Source organism: Alosa alosa, chromosome 22 (genome assembly GCF_017589495.1).
Source record: "Alosa alosa isolate M-15738 ecotype Scorff River chromosome 22, AALO_Geno_1.1, whole genome shotgun sequence".
Classification (NCBI taxonomy): domain Eukaryota; kingdom Metazoa; phylum Chordata; class Actinopteri; order Clupeiformes; family Clupeidae; genus Alosa; species Alosa alosa.
In genome coordinates this window covers 4,460,569-4,480,140 of record NC_063210.1, presented here as the reverse complement: position 1 = coordinate 4,480,140, position 19,572 = coordinate 4,460,569, and the positions used below count along the sequence as shown (strand labels likewise).

The 19,572-nt window shown below is 42.4% G+C and overlaps 1 protein-coding gene across 1 annotated transcript in view; it reads right to left on the bottom strand.

Moving 5' to 3' along the window:
- cyth1b (cytohesin 1b) overlaps nt 1-14,400 on the bottom strand; it is a 69,450-nt gene extending 55,050 nt beyond the window's left edge. Inside the window, exon 1 of the mRNA XM_048233015.1 lies at nt 14,198-14,400. Coding sequence (XP_048088972.1) covers nt 14,198-14,216 — 19 coding nt within the window. The 5' untranslated portion in view covers nt 14,217-14,400. The remainder of the gene's footprint in view (nt 1-14,197) is intronic.
- Between the last annotated feature and the right edge of the window lie 5,172 nt (nt 14,401-19,572).

Genomic DNA, 19,572 nt, shown 5'->3' with positions numbered 1-19,572 from the left:
GGGATGTTAATTTGTATTAGAGAAGCTTCATCTTCTGGGTATGTAGCATTGTGGCATAAAGCTTAGGTAGTTAGCTTGCTAACTCTGGCAGAAATCTCCAGTGTTCTTGTTCCATGTAGTTTCGTGTTGCAGCCACAGGGTTGCAGCAACAGAACGTAGACTAGCCTACAGGAAAGCTGTTGCGTATGAACTCATTCGGAATATTTTGAAAACGTAAGAGCTAGATATTCTGTCTTCTCATTTTGTAGACGAAAATGAAGAGAGATTTTCTCTTAGTTTTTATTTCATGCAAAACCTTTTAGTCTCATCTTTTTTCGTCAACAATAATGCATCTTAAGCTGGTCTTAGTCAGTGTTTCAGGACATTACTGCCGTCTCGTCATCGTCTCGTCTTAGTCATGAAAAAAAGGTCGTTGACGAACATATTTCCTCTCGTCTTGTCTGACGCAATTAACACTATTGTAAAATCTATGTTTGTGTATCTGTGTATGACTGTGTGTGTGTGTGTATGTGTGTGTGTGTGTGTAAAAGCACCCAGAGGGCCAAATAAATGAATGAAATACACTATTTATGAATAGGCGTCCCGGAGTGCCTGAATGTTTTGAGAAACACTGGAGCATCCCAGTGAATAGGCCACACATCACAGGACAGCTAACACAATAACACTTTCCCTCATTAATCATTCAACTCTAATTGATCACACAGGGATACTGGAAAGTTCAGTGACGTTTGAGTAATGAATGTGTTTCTACACTGGCCAAATTCTTTTTTTTTTGTCAAATTCTTTTTTGACAACTTCAGTAATTATTGAGTGTCCTGCTGAATAACTGTGCTAGGTGTGTGGTCATGAGAGTGGACTAGTGGCATGTTGGGTGTTGGATGAGTTGGGCAAAGGTGGTTCCTACAGGAAATGAAAAAGGTTCTCTCCAAGGGTCCGGGAGGAAGGTCCTCCCTGGTTTCCAGGCCCCTCCTGGCTCTTCCCTAGTTTATCAGTTCCTGCTTCACTCCCTTGTTCCCCCTCTCTCTCTCTCTCCCTCTCTCACCGGCTCTCCCATCTCATGCTGGTTTACACCCTTCCTGCCCATGCTGGGTCTCAGAGGACACACGCAGTGTTCTATCATTCTCTCTCTCTCTCTCTCTCTTTCTCTCTGTCTGTCTCCCTCTTCCTCTTGATCTCTGTATGTCTCTCTCGCTCTGTCACACACACACACACACGCACACACACACACACACACACACACACACATAATCACATCTCCAACACACACACAAATTGCTTTATCTGAGATGAAAACAGTGTGCACGTGTCTTCTTTCTTTTTTCTCCATCCATTGTCTAGCTGACATCTAAACCTCTCTCTCTCTCTCTCTCTCTCCCTCTCCCTCTCTCTCTCTCTCCCTCTCCCTCTCTCTCTCTCCCCTCTCTCTCTCTCTCTCTCTCTCTCTCTCCCCTCTCTCTCTCTCTCTCTCTCTGATCTCTCTCTTCCTCTCTAGTCTCTCTCTCTCTCTCTCTCTCTCTCTCTCTCTCTCTCTCTCTCTCTCTCTCTCTCTCTCTCTCTCTCTCTCTCTCTCTCTCTCTCTCTCTCTTCCTCTGACCTATAGTGCCCTATGCACTCTGTGCTGTGCTGGGTGACTCTAATTATGACACGTGTTCCGGTGTGCCCTCCGTGGTTCTCCTTCAGTGCCCTTGGCCCCTTCTTCCTCCCTGTGCTGGGTGTTGAGTGACAGACCGTATACATCTGCTGGATCTCTTATAGCCCTCTCTCACTACAGCCCTGCAACAGCTTTCTCTACAATTCCACTACAATACACCAACACTGGCCCTTTACAGTAATGTGACCCATTTACATTACAACAGCAACTGGATCACAAAAGTACATAGAGAATTGCAGAAGAGTGGTAAGTTGGAATGTGTTTTATCCATCCGTACATGACCATAATGCCATCAAAATGGTATCTTACGGTATCTTTGTAAAGCATTAAAGGCTCTGACAGGAGGAATATGATATGAATAATATGACAGATAAACACAACAATGTCTCAGTGCACAGAAATGCAATTCCACTGTGCCTGGCATGTACATAATAGTTCAATGGCTGGAAGCAACTTTCTACAGGAGTCTCTGTGGTGCGTTCACTGTTGCTTAGCAACAGCATTTTGTAAATTAAATATTTTTTATATATTTTTAAATAGTTTAAAATACATTTACAGTTGATGTTTGTGCATTATTTATAGAGTATGAGAACAAGAAGGATGGATTTTAAAACTTCCAACATATATGAAAGCAGCCTACCTCACAACACCATGATAGAAACTCTCTAAACAATGACACCTCCCTGTCTCTCTCTCTCTCTCTCTCTCTCTCTCACACACACACAAACACACACACGCACACACACACACACACACAAAGCGACTGAAATCATTGAGTCCCGGCCTTCAGAACAATAGCGTTATGATGAAGCATTCACCTCTCCTCTTTTGTGTTTCTTCACACACATCACACTCTTATGGCGCAACAAAAGCACCCAGACGCACAATATTTCACTCCAACACAACAGATGAGGCAGTACAATTATTCATTACTCCTCCAGTAGGGCTGTAAGCACCCAGACCCACACCCAGTCTGACACATGACCCATGCTGCTGGAAGTAGTGTTAATTTCGTCAGACGAGACTAGAGAAAAAATGTTCATCAACAACCTTTTTTTCCATGACTAAGACGAGACGATGACAAGACTGCACTAATGTCCTGAAACACTGACTAAGACTATCTTAAGATGCATTATTGTTGACGAAAAAGACGAGACTAAAATGTTTTGCATGAAATAAAAAACTAAGATAAAATCTCTCTTCATTTTCGTCTAAAAATGAGAAGCCAGAATAGCTGTTACGTTTTCACGTTTTTTATTCCGAATGAGTTCATGGTTCATGCGCAGCAGCTTTCCTGTAGGCTAGTCTACGTGCTGTTGCTGCAACTAGACATTCTCTGCTGCAACCCTGTACGAAACTACATGGAACAAGAACACCAGAGATTTCTGCCAGAGTTAGCAAGCTAACAACCTAGGCTTTATGCCACAATGCTACATACCCAGAAGTTGAAGCTTCTCTCATACATATACAAATTGACATCCCCCAGAATGTCCATACGAAAATTGAATTTACATACAAGTTGGTTCAATATTGCAAACAACTCATCTATATTATATTTTACCACGCCTGCTCGTGGACCACTTGGGATAGCTTTATGGACCACCAGTGCTCCCCGACCACACTTTGTGAAACACTGGTCTACTTAAGATCATGACAGTGGTCCAGTCAAATCTTTTATTGTCTATGGTCAAATCCCAGCCGAGCTATAACTGTAGCTCGACTTACCTGTGCATGTAAACATACTGACTGAATGAAATAATTTGTTGTAAAAAAAGACTAAGATAGCTTTAGTTTTCTTTTGACTAAAACAAGACTAAAATGACGAGACTTTTAGTTGACTAAAACTTGACTAACAAAAATGATATTTGAATGACTAAATATGACAAAGACTAAAAAGGACATTTCGTCACAAGACTAAGACTAAGACTAAATTAAAAATAGGTGACAAAATTAACACTATGCTGGAAGCCTTTTTTCTTGCTCTTTTCTTTTTTATCCCAAAACAAGAGTGACAGGCATGTCAGAACAGCAGAGAGAAAGCTATAGGAAGGGGTCTTGCAGAGCTCTACAGTCATTTCCTGTGTATTAGCCGCATTGTGCATAAACCGCAGGACAGTGTTTTATGCAACCATATTGCAATATTAACCATATGCAAACCACATTAATACCATACTCACTGCCCCCGTGTAATAACCTCATAGCTGAAGAAATTTTGCAAAATCAATGTATAAGCCGCGGCTAATAGTTGGGAGATTACGGTATATTGAAAGGCCCTGAGTGTATTTGGCTGGTGGAAAGGTTTGTTATAAGACATGAATTACATGAGTAATTTAGAGCAGAAGGGAAGTTTTTAGAAGTACACTGTACTCCTACCCTCTCCCTTACCCAGCCCAGTCTGCCTTGGTTAACCTTGATATTGCTTTGACAGCAATTCCTGGAACTGTTTTCAATAAAGCTCAAAAATCAACACACACACACACACCAGAGAGCAAGAGGGAGGGAGGGAGGGAGAAAGACAGAGCCAGATCGAAAGATCGAGAGTGCTGGCAAGCACCCTATGTATCTCTATGTGTATGTGTGTGTGTGTGTAACATCCCTGAGGTGTTCTGCGTCCCAGTGAGCTGCCTTTTAAACACAGTGGCTTAAAAAGTCTTCCCCATGCCTCTGCTCACACAGGATGGGGCCAGATGACCCAGTTAGATTGCGCCTCCGCGTGCAGGGTGATCTCCCCGCGCCCGAGAAGTTAAAAGGCTGACGAGACGGAGCGCGAGAGAGAGGACGAGAGAACAAAAGAGACGGCGAGCGATAGCGAGACCAAGGCGAGGGGGCGAGCCCGTCGGCATCAGCGCTGTTTGGCTGCCGCCTGGGCCACGGCTGATAGGGGCAGGCCGGCCCCGCGTGCGTCCAGACCCGACCCGTGTGTTGGTGCTGCCGCTGAGAAGCCGCCCAGCAGGACACCGGAACGCCACCACCGCTCCAATAGCCTCGGTCAGAACAGGAGCCCAGCGCTCAGCATCTGTCCACACACTGATAGGAGAGGACTCAGTGCAAGCCCCCGAAACTCACAACTAATGTTGGAGTAGAAAGCCTCCGTTTCCCCCCACCCTTCTTACAGTGTAAGCTGGAACCTTGTTAGCGTGGGTTAAGGTTGGGTCCACTTGGCACCAAAGGGTCTAACATGATTTACTGCAAAAGTGTTTAGCTGTTCCAGTGGCAAAATGACCTCTAGTCAAAGTTCTGAAGAAACAAAGGCACCTACAACTGGAAGAACAGAAGTTAGACTTCCTGTAGGATATCATAACAAGCTGATTTTAATGATGTTATAGTGGAGTTCACCATTATGGAACATTTATTGGATTTCATCCCATGGCCAATGGTCTGCCACATGTGTGTGTGTGTGTGTGTGTGTGTGCGTGCGTGCGTGCGTGCGTGTGTGTGTGAGTTTATCTTAGTCTATGTGTCTGCAGCTGTGCTGCATACTTCAGACATCTGTAGTTATGTGTCACTGATTGATCTAAACCAATGGCACAGCAAAGCAAAGCACACACACGCACACAAAATCACATACACATACTCATATGCGCACACAACTAGTGTTAATTTTGTCACCTATTTTTAATTTAGTCTTAGTCTTAGTCTTGTGACGAAATGTCCTTTTTAGTCTTTGTCATATTTAGTCATTCAAATATCATTTTTGTTAGTCAAGTTTTAGTCGACTAAAAGTCTCGTCATTTTAGTCTAGTTTTAGTCAAAAGAAAACTAAAGGTATCTTAGTCTTAGTCAGTTTTAGTCAACACATTTTAGTCTTTTTTTATAACAAATTATTTCTGATTACCATTTCAGTCAAATAGTGTTTCACACATCTCACTTTTCCAACAATATTGTGTGTCCACAGAGCTACTCGTCTGTTATAATTACTCATTCTGATTTTTTGTCAGTCAGTATTTTTACATGCACAGGTAAGTCGAGCTACAGTTATAGCTCGGCTGGGATTTGACCATAGACAGTAAAAGATTTGACTGGACCACTGTCATATTCGTAGACCAGTGTTTCTCAAAGTGTGGTCCGGGAATCACTGGTGGTCCGCAAGCTATCTCAAGTGGTCCGTGAGCAGACGTGGTAAAATATAATATAGATGAGTTGTTTGCAATATTGAACCAACTTGTATGTAAAAACAGTTCTGCAACACTGTCTATGTAAGATATGCCAGTTTAAATCATACAGTATGAATCCACACAATAAGCAAAGTGCAAAGACAATAAGCAAGGTGGTTCAGTGAGTAGGCCTATAGTGTAGACTACTGTAATTATAGGCTACTGTTGAAGTAGGCCTAGGTCTAATCTTTTTTTTTTTTTAGCTAGGGTTAGTTAAGTGGTCCTGAAACTGAAAAAAGTTTGAGAAACACTGTCGAGACCAAAGTATTAATGTTTTACTCCCTCTCCGCTAGATGGCGATATGCGCTCAAACACAACACATTCCCCAAACAGACTCTCCATCTTAGCCATAGCTAACTTGCTAGCTTAACTTTCCATATTAGCTTACTTGCTAGCAAACTTTGCATCATCAGTCTAACTAGTTAAATAGTTGACATTACATGATGAACATTTTCGTATGGACATTCTGGTGGATGTTAATTTGTATGAGAGAAGCTTCAACTTCTGGGTATGTAGCATTGTGGCATAAAGCTTAGGTAGTTAGTTGGTAACTCTGGCAGAAATCTCCAGTGTTCTTGTTCCATGTAGTTTCGTGTTGCAGCAACAGCACGTAGACTAGCCTACAGGAAAGCTGTTGGGTATGAACTCGTTCGGAATATTTTGAAAACGTAACAGCTAGATATTTGTCTTCTCATTTTGTAGACGAAAATGAAGAGAGATTTTATCTTAGTTCTTATTTCATGCAAAACATTTTAGTCTCGTCTTTTTTCGTCAACAATAATTCATCTTAAGATAGTCTTAGTCAGTGTTTCAGGACATTACTGCCGTCTCGTCATCGTCTCGTCTTAGTCATAAAAAAAAAGGTCGTTGACGAACATATTTCCTCTCGTCTCGTCTGACGAAATTAACACTAGCACACACACACACACACACACACACAGACACACACAGACACACACAGAAACACACCCACACACAGACAGACAGACAGACAGACACACGCCCAAGCTATCTCTCAGGCCTGAGAGATGAAGAGAAAATGAGATATGTTCAAAGCCAGTTTAAATGTCAGCTCTGTACACTTCTGTCAGTGGGGCTCCTTGGAAGGCGACATAAAGTGATGCCTGTCAGTGAATGGACAGACGTGGGCACAGCATGAAAACACACACACTCGTACACATCTCTCCTCCGTCAGTCTCAAGGACAGCACAGACCCTCACACCGCCGCAACGCCTGCAATCCAGGCTGCTAGCTTTGGTCAGTCAGGAAGGAATCTATAGGAGATTGATTAGTTACAGTAAACCTGCAGAGATAAAATGTCTTTGTAGAAGATTTGTTCTAGTATAGAGGGTTTTGTTTCTCCTGGATTATTAAATGAACACTCAGACTGGTGGTGAGGATGAGCTGTGATGCATTTCCACACACTGCACAAACTGCTTATCAAATAAAATCTAACCAAGTGTTATTAATCTTATATCAAGATCAAAAAATCTAGTCAATACTGTTTTCAGTATAAAGAGACTTACCTAGTGCTTTCACGTACGATCATTTGACTTAATTTCAGAAGAGTTTGACTCCTTCTCATGTCTCATTCTGAAAACAAGCAAATTTGTCTGCCAGTGTCTTGATACGACTCCTTAAAATAAGTCAAAGTCTTCCTAAATTAAGTCAAAATGATCTTTCGATAGAGTGCTAGGTAAGTCTCCTCATCCTAAAAACAATCCCAAATAGATTGTTTGACTGTAATATAAGATTAATAACACTTGGTTAGATTTTATTTTTTGCAGTGCAATGGGCACAGCTAGGCCACCGCAGCCCGGACACACAGCTGTGACACCATGAGGTAGCAGTAGCCGCAACTGACACAATAACCTAGTGATTGGGCAACATCCCCTAGAACAGACGTACTGTTTCCCCCCCCTAGCAAAAGGCCGCTCAGTGGCAAACTATAGACACAGTAAGAAACGGTAAGACACCTGTGCAGAGAGAGAGAGAAGAGCACCTGCACTGTACAGAAACGGAAACCGGGCATGATGGCGCGTGTGTGTGCGTAGGCACCGGGCATGATGGCGCGTGTGTGTGCATAGGCTTCAAACACACTGACGAGTGCCTGGAAAGTCCTGCGTCCCAACTCGGTATTACCGCAATATGCTCTCATTTAGAATGAATCCACCAACACATGACCTGGCTAAGAGATTTATTCTGAAACACACACACACACACACACACATGCACACACACACACACACACTCATCCCCGTGCCGCACCCCTAAGCCCTGTTTCTACACTCCAGCAGCTTTGACATAAACCTGTTGCTCCTCTGCCTCCGCAGCCTGGCAGCGTAACCAAGTAGGGCAGTGAGCGCACTCCCTGACACGGCCCCTGCGGATGCCAGGCTGCCATCAAAGGAGCTGAGCAGTGGCGGGATGTGGGCACGGTGCCAGCCCGAGTCTGGCTTGGAGCGATGCCCATGAGAGGGCACAGCCCTACACGGGGCGACAGGATGACACCTGCAAGTCTGCAATACAGCAGAGGGTAGGTGAGAATGTTCACCAAGTGCTGCAGTGTGTTTGTGTATGTGTGTCGGTGTGTGTGTGTGTGTGTGTGTGTGTGTGTTACCTGTGTAAGATAATCTTTGCATTAGGATATTAATTCAACTCTGTTAAAGACATAAAGACATCATTAAAACTTTAACTTTAATAAATATTTCAGCAGACTAATCAGTGGCACAACTGTCACATTCTCTGAGAAACCAAATACAGTGTGGAGCTACTAGCAGTCTCTACCAACAAAACAACTGTGAATTAAAATTCCAACACACATTCTAGGATGACCACTTTCCTCATCCCAAAATCACACACACACACACGCACACACACATACACTCCCACAAGATGACCACCACAACCTAAAAGGCCAATAAACACTTAGCTAACTAGGCTCTGGAGGGAGCCTGTGGCATCTCTCCATCTGTTTCAGTTTACTGCTGTTCTTCTCAGACTCTAATCAGGCCACTGCTGCTATCTGCCACGACTGAACCCCAGCTCAGATGCTGATACTCATTTGTTCAGATACTCAACTCTGATACTCATTTGTTCAGATACTCAACTCAGATACTCATTTGTTCAGATACTCAACTCAGATACTCAACTCATTCAGATCAGACACACAGTCAGTAAAGAGCTTGTTGCTAAGGAGACCCAGTGCTTTAGCTTAATGGCTTAATAATGACAGACTTCTTAATATGTAAGGCCCACACCCACAGGGCCTTCTGCTTCTTTCCGCAGGAGATACTAGATTTTACCAGGAGCATCCTCTCTCCATCTCTCTCTCTCCACTGCTCTCTCTCGTTGTCTGTAAGCTCCACAGGTCGTGGCAAGACAATTGAATTGATTGTGAGCTTCTTGGGGCAGCCGTGGCCTACTGGTTAGTGCTTCGGACTTATAACCGGAGGGTTGCTGGTTCAAACCCCAACCAGTAGGCACGGCTAAAGTGCCCTTGAGCAAGGCACTTAACCCCTCACTGCTCCCCGAGCACCGCTGTTGTTGCAGGCAGCTCACTGCGCCGGGATTAGTGTGAGTGTGTTTCACTGATTGGGATAAATGCAGAGACCAAATTTCCCTCACGGGATCAAAAGAGCATATATACTTATACTTATACTCTCTCTCTCTATGTGAATGTATGTGTCTTATTCATTTTTTATGTAAACAGACCTTACTGTTCTCTACTGACCCTAGGCAGATGGGTCAGGCCCTTGAGTCATGGATCTGCTCGAGGTTTCTTTCTACATGTATCTCCAATTCTAGGGAGTTTTTCCTTGCCCCTATTACTCATGGGCCTTCTCTGATTATCTAACACTCTGTAAAGCGCCATAAGACATGTGCAATGTTTTGGCGCTCTATAAGTGATATAAAATTGAAATTGAAATTGACAGTACACAAACATTTTTTACATACCTCAGTCTCAAGTCACGGTTTAGTTCATTTTTGGTACAGTACACCTGTAAGTACTGCTAACCTAACATTCACTGGCAATATTGCTGATGCTCAAAACATAAGCAGGGATAGTATTTTGGAAAATGTGTCAAATGTTTTCAGTGTTAATTAACAAAACACACAGTAAACATATGTATGTGTGGGAAAACAAATTTGAAACATGGTCCACACGCGTCCTATACCTAAATGGTTCAGTACCAATACAAGTACCTTTACACCCCTAGTCTGATGGTATGTTGTTTGAGAATGGAATGTTTCTTCTTCAGAAATGACTACCCTATATTTAATGATCTAGTGTTACAACTGTGAGACAGAAGCTTCCTAAATTCAACATGAAGGCACAGCTATGCAACATAAACTTATGCTTTAAAGTCATCTATAGTCTTCCAAGCCTGTGGGGATGCTTTAATAGAAATGACTCATATTTTACAAGTTCGACACAAAACTGAGAAAAAAAGACAAGACTGTACAAAACTAACAATAAAATGAACTGACAAACACATGAATCCCACTTCCACATATGGACACATATAAATCCAGGCTCCCAGTGTTCTGAGAGTACTGGCCTACTACACATGAATCTACTGATGTACACACAAAGGCAAATGCTCATCATTTAACTAGATCTGGAAATCACTTCAGAGGACCTGTTTCTATGCCAACCAATGACAAGAAGGGAAAATAGGGGATTAAGAGAGGCTCGACCTTACACACACACAAACACACACACACACATACACACACACTCACAGAAATATGAATTTACACACATGCACAACATCACATATTACACATTACACACACACACACAACATAACACATTACTCATAAACACACACATATCCTCAAGAAATATAATATGTTAATTTTTTTTTCTGCCACATGCATACCTGTACAACTTGCATTCGAAAACATTCCTTTTAGCCTTTTGAGGACTTTTATTGAATGCAGAGGCCCTCTAGTGGCTAACACGTAAAAGTGGAATACAGAGATTTGTTTTCAGTTAGTGCGTGTCGTGCCGTGTGTGAGTGAACATGCAAAGTTCAGTAAGGCAAGCGGAGGCTGCAGGCAGAGCACCACATATTCAAAAAGGTAATTTGAGGACACACACACGCACACACACACACACACACACACACACAATTTCCTGAGGTATGGCTGCTTCCTGGAAGCAGCAGAACAGGCGCACAGGCACAACACACCACAAAATGTTCAGACATGTCATAGATTTCACAACCACATAAAAACATCTCTTCCTCTCTCTGTCTCTCTTTCACTCTCACATCATCTATTCCCTCTTCGCACACACACACACACAGGATTGTCCCAAAGGGAGTGGTGTGACTAAAGAGGAGCTCTGTGTGTGCATTCGGCAGTGCAGTAACAGTACAGTGCCACTCACGCAGTCCTGACAAAGAAGCCCAGAGGCAGTAGTATTCACACACACACACACACAGCAACAACAACAACAACCACAACAGCATCTGTGTAGGTGTGTGTGAGCACCTGTGGGTTAAACCGATTGAGTGTGATCATGTTGATACTCACACTAACCTCATATGCTATTTTTTACATGTGTGTGTGTGTGTGTGTGTGTGTGTGTATGTGTGTGTGCGTGTTCACCTCATTGCGTATGTGCACTCCACCTGAATGTTTCCTATGTGTAGCCACATATGTATAGTATGTGCACATGCATATGTACTATGGTAACACACAACAAACAGACAGCAGACACAAACACATTCCTTGATAGTAGCATACTAATGGCAAAATGTCTACAGCACATCTTCTTCTAATAAGGGCCTTCTTCACGGTGCCATGTCTGCAAGGATGATGACATATATCATTAATAAATGCTGTGGTATTTATGGAATATTCCATCAGTGGGGACATGCTGAGGCAGTCCAACAGACTCACGTAGAGGACATACATTTGTGATGTGGACTGAAGGTTATACATGGGGCAAATTCTTAAGCAATGTTGCCAGGCAATAACATCACAGGTTTCTAATGTTCTCATTTGATGATCACGACTAGCTACCTATAAATGACAGAAGTTCTATAGATAAAATGTGTTGATATTATGTTCTCATTTGATGATTGTGACTAGCTGCCTATAAATGATAGAAGTTCTATAGATAAAATGTGTTGACTAATATCAGAAGGAAAGTGTTCAAAAACAGGATTGGTCAGGAACACTGGAACATCACTGGACAAGTTGCTCTGTGTGCTCGAGCTATCATCAGGTTTTCTTACAAGAACAGTGCTTAGACAGACTGCAGATGACATCTCAATAATGGCAGCATTGAAGTCATGATAAATGTATGCATTGTAAGGTAGTAGTTTCACTGTTGTGTAACTGCAGCAGTGGCCCAGACCTCTGCTAAAAACACCCCCACACAGATCTTACCGTATGCACACACACACACATTTTTTATACACGTTTCATGTGTTTCAAGAGCAAACACCCACTCACACATCATAAACTGTGCTGACAAGTATCACAGTATTATGAAGCTGGATCTCACGAATCTCACGTACCGAGAAGGCATGTGCACACACACACACACACACAAACACTGCACCTAAAGCGCGCTCTCTCTCTCTCCCTCTCTTTCTCTCACACACAAAAATACACACGTGTGCTCCCCTAACCACATAATTAATTCTGAATCATGTATCAAGCTATTGCAAAGCCCCAAAGAGCACAAAATAGCAAGTTATCCTAACCAGGTCTGAAGCCACGCTTAGTATGCTAGCCTACAGTAACCCACAAGAAACCAAAAATCGCAGCTCTAACAGTTTTCACCATGGCATAACAAAAGTGATACGTTAAGGGACATTAACTGGAAGTCGCATTAATCGTTTTACGGATCTCACGTACCGAGTAGGCATGTGTAGGCACACACACACACACGGCATATGTAGGCACACACACACACACACACACACACACACACACACATACACATACATACATATATACACACACACACAAACACACACACACTGACCATACAATTAATTATTTATTAGCCTATAGACAAAACTTCAAGCAAAAACATTAGAATTCTTCATTTTCTTACATGCACGCAAAACACCAACTATACTTGACAAGCTTCCTCTTTTTTGTTAACAGGCAAGTACTGCAAAGTAAAAATAAAAACACACTTTTTCATGTCTGCCTTACATTCTATGTGCTTACATTGTATGGCTTTGGTTTTTCTATGGAAAAAATCGACAACGTGATTGTCATACTGCAATTTATCTTCCTGTTGATGTAAGATAATTTCCTGTAAAAGAGAGAGACGAGTATGATGAAATGCCAGATTCATGCTTAGGAAGCATCACTCTACCAAACACTGCACCTAAAATGCCTTCTCTCCCTATCTCTTTCTCTCACACACAAAAAAACACACATGTATGCTCCCAACATCCCCCTCCCCACACACACACATACACACACACACACACACACACACACACACTCCATTGCAGGGAGTTTCACTGATGTTCTAGCTCAGGATATCCTGTACCACTGCTTGCTATTGTCTAGCAGACATTTCAATATGAGTGTGAGGGAAACCGCCAACTGTAAGCAAAAACGGTACTTAAACACACTTCAACATGCTCTTGGTAAAAGCACTGATTAATTACATGAGACTCGTTTATTTAACAACCATCTCTCCCTCACACACACACACACACACACTCTCTCTCTCTCTCACACACACACACACACACACACGTAGGCCTACACACACAGACACACACACACAACATGTGTACTTCCAGTTACAGAGGGCACTCAGCAGATAAAAAGTGTGTATAAATAATTTAGATACACCACCCACGTTTTGGGCTGCAGCAAGCTGAGACGACGTGTGTTCATTCCAGCGGCACTTCAACGCTGATTCCTAAGCAGCTCCAGTTGAAACGCGGAAAGCAAAACAGCCGTTCTCAAAAAACCGTCAAAAAAATAATTCTGTGAACGTCTTTACTTATGAATTAGATTCGGTGCTAGGAAAAGGTTGTCAATTATTCATAGTCTCTCAGCATCGTTCTGTTGTCAGCTGATACCGCTAGGCAATGCAGCGATTGCATGTCAGATGTAGAGAGAAAGTTCTCTTACAGGTAGTTCACAGGGACAGAATTATCTATGTATTATGTATCAAGCTATTGCAAAGCCCAAAAGAGCACAAAATAGCATTTCCTCATTTTCAAAGTTATCCTAACCAGGTCTGAAGCAACGCTTAATGTGCTAGCCTAACCCACAAGTCGAAAATCGCAGCTCTTACAGTTTTCACCATGGCATAACAAAAGTGATAGCCTACGTTAAGGGACATTAACTGGAAGTAGCATTGATCGTTTTGCAAAGAGCTCAAATGTACTCCTACCGTAGTTGTCCTCCTCCATCCTGCGCCGATGGTTGTGTCTCTCCTCTGACAGCGAGTCCACCTATACCCAGGTTCTTCAGAATTCCGCTTCTCTTCTTCTATTTTTGGACTTTTCCACGTTTTCTCTCAACACTCTTCCACAAGCAGCATCCGCGAGGACGGCCACACACGAACACGCGCGTTCACCGTCTTTCTCATACAGGTGATCTTCGCGGATGTGTGGACTGCAAACTGTTCGTGACGGAGATTCCGCTCATGAGAGTGAGGTCATGCACTGGGGTAGATGTAGCTGGGACTCATTTACTCGCAGCATATCTCTAAAAGTTATTAAGTATGGCGTGATGGATTTTTTTTTATTTGACCTAGGCCTAGGCTACGCCTAGATTTGCACTAGCCATTGTATTGTAACCAAGCGTGAAATTCAGTAAAAATCAACAGAACTAGAAAATACCGGAAAAAACGTGAGATATATTGGGTGCAATGTAGCCTAGGCTAGCCTAGTCCTACTGACTTCAATGATTTATGAAACGGGTGTCGAGATGGGAATGAAATATAAATGTTCTATGCTGTTATATTACAGTATAGGCCTAATTAAATGGGAGAACTTAACTCCATGTGACACCCCAATAAATAAAGAACTGAGTTGGGTGTTCAGACTCTTGTAGCCTACACTGAATAGTCTTAATTCCTTCATCACACAATTTAAAAGCACATTTACACAGCACACTATTACATCTGTGGTAGCCTAAAAATAAGATGTTCTTCCTTTATCGTTTCAAAATAAACAAGACAGGCATGCTTGGCAAAAGTTATACTTCAAACCTCTGAACTCTGCATGAAATATATTGTTATGTTTAGGATAAAGGATAATATTTATACATCCAATACTGGAACGTGGAAAGTAGTGATAGTAGGCTAGGCTAATTGCTTTTCTCAAAAAGACAATGTCAACCTTGTCCAGCAGATGTCAGCGTAGCCTACCCTTTTGGTGGACAGGAGGGATTTTTGATGTAAACTGCAGCAGTCGTCCATGTGTAAGGCTATTAGACAACATTTCTGTATAATATACCTGAGATATAGTCGACCTTAAATGGCCTGGTCTACCCTGTTTTTTTATTTACACTCTTAAACTGCTCAGAAGTAATGAGTGCTATTCAGTTGAGGCCCAGTCTGATTGAACTTGTAATAGGACATAATCATGTCAATTAATCATAACTGGTGAGACCCTGGTGAGATAGCCGAACCTGTTTTAAAATTTCAAAAACAATCACTGCATAACTAATTAGACACATGTGACCTGGTCTGACATCAAACCACTTTTTAAAAAAACTAATTGTTAAAAGGGGGTAACAAGTGTCAGTTTAAGTACAAGAGTGATGTATGTGATGTGATGTATGTCATATGAAATATATCACATACAAGACAAAAGTAATTTAGTTTAGCGTGGTTTGTTTTTATTGTAGGCCTACTGTGATGGCATGTGCACAGCATATGAGTCCAAGACAAATTTCCTTTGGGACAATAAAGTATATTGTATGGTATTGTTAGCCTGGCGGGCCATTTATATCATTGAGATGTATAGTCTGGAATCGAACCATTCACCTCGCTTAATCCAAGGGGCGGGCAGAGAATTGTCTTTCAAACTGCCTAGGCATGCAATAGGCCAGCCTTCACGACCATATCCGTTATCCGGTCGGCAAAACGGAAAATACATCCTTCTTCGAAAGGAATGACTTAAGTGCATTGTGTTGCTCTACTTTCAAAGAAAAGCACAAGTCCAACTCCTCCAAAGTTGAAATAGCGCCGATTCAAACAACAACTCTTAGTTAAGCCATAGCCACCTTCCTTGCTGTTCACCGTCATGGGACTGTGGTTATCCTGTTAAGCCCGCCTTAAGACTCTCTAACAAAATAGAGCGCTGTGATTGGATGACGTCCACGGCATCAGCCAATAGAAATCCCTATGGTTTGATACTAGACGTACAGGCTGAGCAAATTAATTTGCCGCCGCTAGGGTGCGTCTAGATTTCTAGGCTATCGTATTGTATCAATATGTTGCAAAATCTGCCACTTACCTCAACCAAATGGTAGAGGAGACCAGAGTGGAATTAGAAAAGTCATATTCTCTAGAGTGGGCAGTTTCTTATGACTCTACGCTTGACTCAGATGTCTGCAAAATATTCAGTGGTGTCTACTACTTCGACCGAAAAAAATGTTATGAGACAAAATTCAAGACAAAATGACAGAATAAACATGTGGAATAAAAACCCTTGGGACAAAATGTTATTTCTTTTGACTGTCATTCTTCTTCCCATCATAAAAGTGTTTCATCCAAATCATTAGGCTTTACAATGCTAACTATTAGCTATACTATCACATAGGGTTAAAAGACTGAAAATAAGGCCACAGTGCACAAATTGGACAATCATCATTAACTCTAGCAAAGCAGTGTATCCCCCTGTTTGGATTATTTGTTATTTTTTTAAGGAACATAGAAAATTGCAAAAACATTCCCTCTGGGCGCAGATTTCACATGTTCTGCATAGTTTCCCAGCTGAGTATATCACCACAGCCTCCAAAGGGCTTTTGTCTGGCTCTTTAAAGAGCATTGCACACACACACACACACACACGCACATGCCCTCACACACACACACACACACACATGCGCCCTCACACACACACACACACACATGCACCCTCACACACACACACACACACACATATGTACGTATACAGTGCTCTCTTTCAACCATTCAATTACACACAAAACACATCATGCTCAATTACACCAGCATACATTTGGGAATAAGGAGTCTGCTCACTCTCGCTTCTCCATGTTTCACTGGGGCAGGCAGTACCCATCAAGGCCAGGTCATCCTGCAGGCACACGGCAGGGCAGGAGCATCCAAGGCCACAACACGCTGATTACTTCCAGCTTTCCAGAAAAATTAACCTCCAGTGACTGTTATCTCACTTACAGTCAAACTGCTCCTAAAAGTCTGTGAAAGAAACCCATAACACCAGGGCAGTCTTTATATTGGATAGTGACAATTCACACTGCTTAACAGACACTGAGACAGGTCAAGGAAGTCCTGAATATAATTCTCTCCATGTTCAGCTTCCACCCGTATTTCCCCATTATATCCATGGACACAGATACTGTGGCTAAGCTGATAAAAACAAAATACAGCCATTCTTCAAGAGGTCTCACTGAGGGGGGAAACAGAGTAAACACATCCAAGATCCATAAACGTGAAGAATTCCTACAGGAAATACTGAGATGTGCAAATATGGGCAAGTGTCCATCCGAGCCAAGCTGGAGGGGAGGTATAAAGGCTAATCATGGAGGAACTTCCTTCCACATCAACAAACAGACCTAATCCATCTGTCCTCTGTCCTCTATCGCTATTCCTGTCCACATGATCCCATTGAGGTGGCTGTGGGGGAGATCTGTGTGATGTGGCTGAAGAACATCACTCGCTTTTCTGCACACTCACCCTGGCCTGCGTGGGAAACCTCAGGCCCAGTCACGAGCAGGTCTGCCCAAGGCTCTAGGCGCCGGATGCCTCACCGCCACTGCTTTTGTTATGGGACCTCAGGGCCCACAGGCGGCCGGGGAGGAAACCCCAGGAGCTATAAAGGGACGCTCCTGTCAGGCCTCAGGGTCCCAGTGTTTATTTACACGCCTTAGGAATACATATTTTGGAAAAAAGTGTCAACTTGTCGTTTCAACCTTTGCCACTGAAACTGGATCATTAATGGTGTCAGTACCTCTGTGTCTAGTTGAGGTGATGACTACCTTGGAAACATAGCTGCCGTTGCGGATAAACCTTGGGCCCATGTTCTCATTTGGTGCTGAGGTAACTGGTCTTTAAAATTACCTGGAAATGGTCAGGCTCATATTAGTGACTGTTAGTTGATCTAACAGTGAAAGAATGTTAACACCCTTGCCTTAGTGGACGCTCGTAACATATTTTTGTCACAGAGTGTACCACATCAGGATCCTTATCAGTGTCATATTCAATTTCTACTCATTCTCAAGTGTGATTGAATTTTTTACATACCAATGGTGCAGATATGGTATCTTTTGTTTTGCACTGAATGTTCCAGCCGAGAGATCAGACTGTTGTGAATGTAAACAGTGATGATAAAAACAATTTAAGAAGACACCATTTTTGGTTTAGATGGATGTGTTCTAAACTTGAAAACCTAAAATCATGGCATAAAACTGTGTAGGAAATCCAAATACTTGCATGAGAAATCTCACGTCTCACTGGTAATATTTGTGCCTGGTTATTGCAGCATTATTCTTGAAGCTCAAAGGCAAAGTATAACTTAAAAATGTACCGTTGTCAGTAAATACACTCCACTTCATGAGTACACTTCATGTATTTCATGAAAACTCACTGAGCGCTCATAAGACTTATTTACTCACTCAATCAGCCTTCTAGAATTCAACAACCCATGTCTCAGTAGAACATCAATAAAAATGTCTGAAAATCAAGTTTTTGATTTTACATCCTCAGCATACAAGGAGCTGAATCAATGCTCTAACTGCCTCTGGTGATACAATAGAATGACAAAATGATGGGAAACTATTCATGAGGCACATGTTGAAACCAAAAAAGTGATTATTTTGAAGGACCAAGCTTGAAGATCAAGAAGATCTTATTCTTCAGAATCCAAATAATATCACAATCTTCCATGTGCAACCCATTTTATAGAATACCTTAATCAGGGGGCAGTGTAGCGTAAGGGCTAAGGAGTAGGTAAGGCGCTGGGCTAGTGTAGCCTTAAAAGATGTGGGTTCAATTCCCAGCTTCCACCATTGTTTTGTTTGAGCAAAACAACCCTAGTCGCTCTGGGGACAATCAGCCCTTGTAATATAAGTGACATAGGAAAGTTGCTTTGGATAAAAGTGTATGCTATATGAATAAATGCAAATGCATTAATCGTAAAAGTTTCTTTACATGGAATTTGATCAAAGAAATATCAATGGAATAAGATAAATGATTACGCTTCTATATGTCAGTTATTATTATTATTGCTGGATTATTTTTCATGCTGTCATTCTGTCCATTACCTGCAGGGTGCTATTGGGGACCATTGGCCACTGGATGCTGTGGACCCAGGCAGACAAGCGCAGGTATTTCCTGTTGAGCCCTGAGGGGCCTGTGTGGGACGGAGCCAAAGGATGACGTAAGGTACGTGGCGGAGTCGGCAGGAGCAGTGGCAAACGCCACGGGATTTTCCGAGCCTTATTCCTATTTACTTATTCCTCTCTTGCCTGCCACCTCTTCCTCCTCTCTCACTTTTTCCTGCGTTCAAAGTGACACAGGGAGCAGGTTTTTTTTTTCTGAGCTCTGAGTGGAAA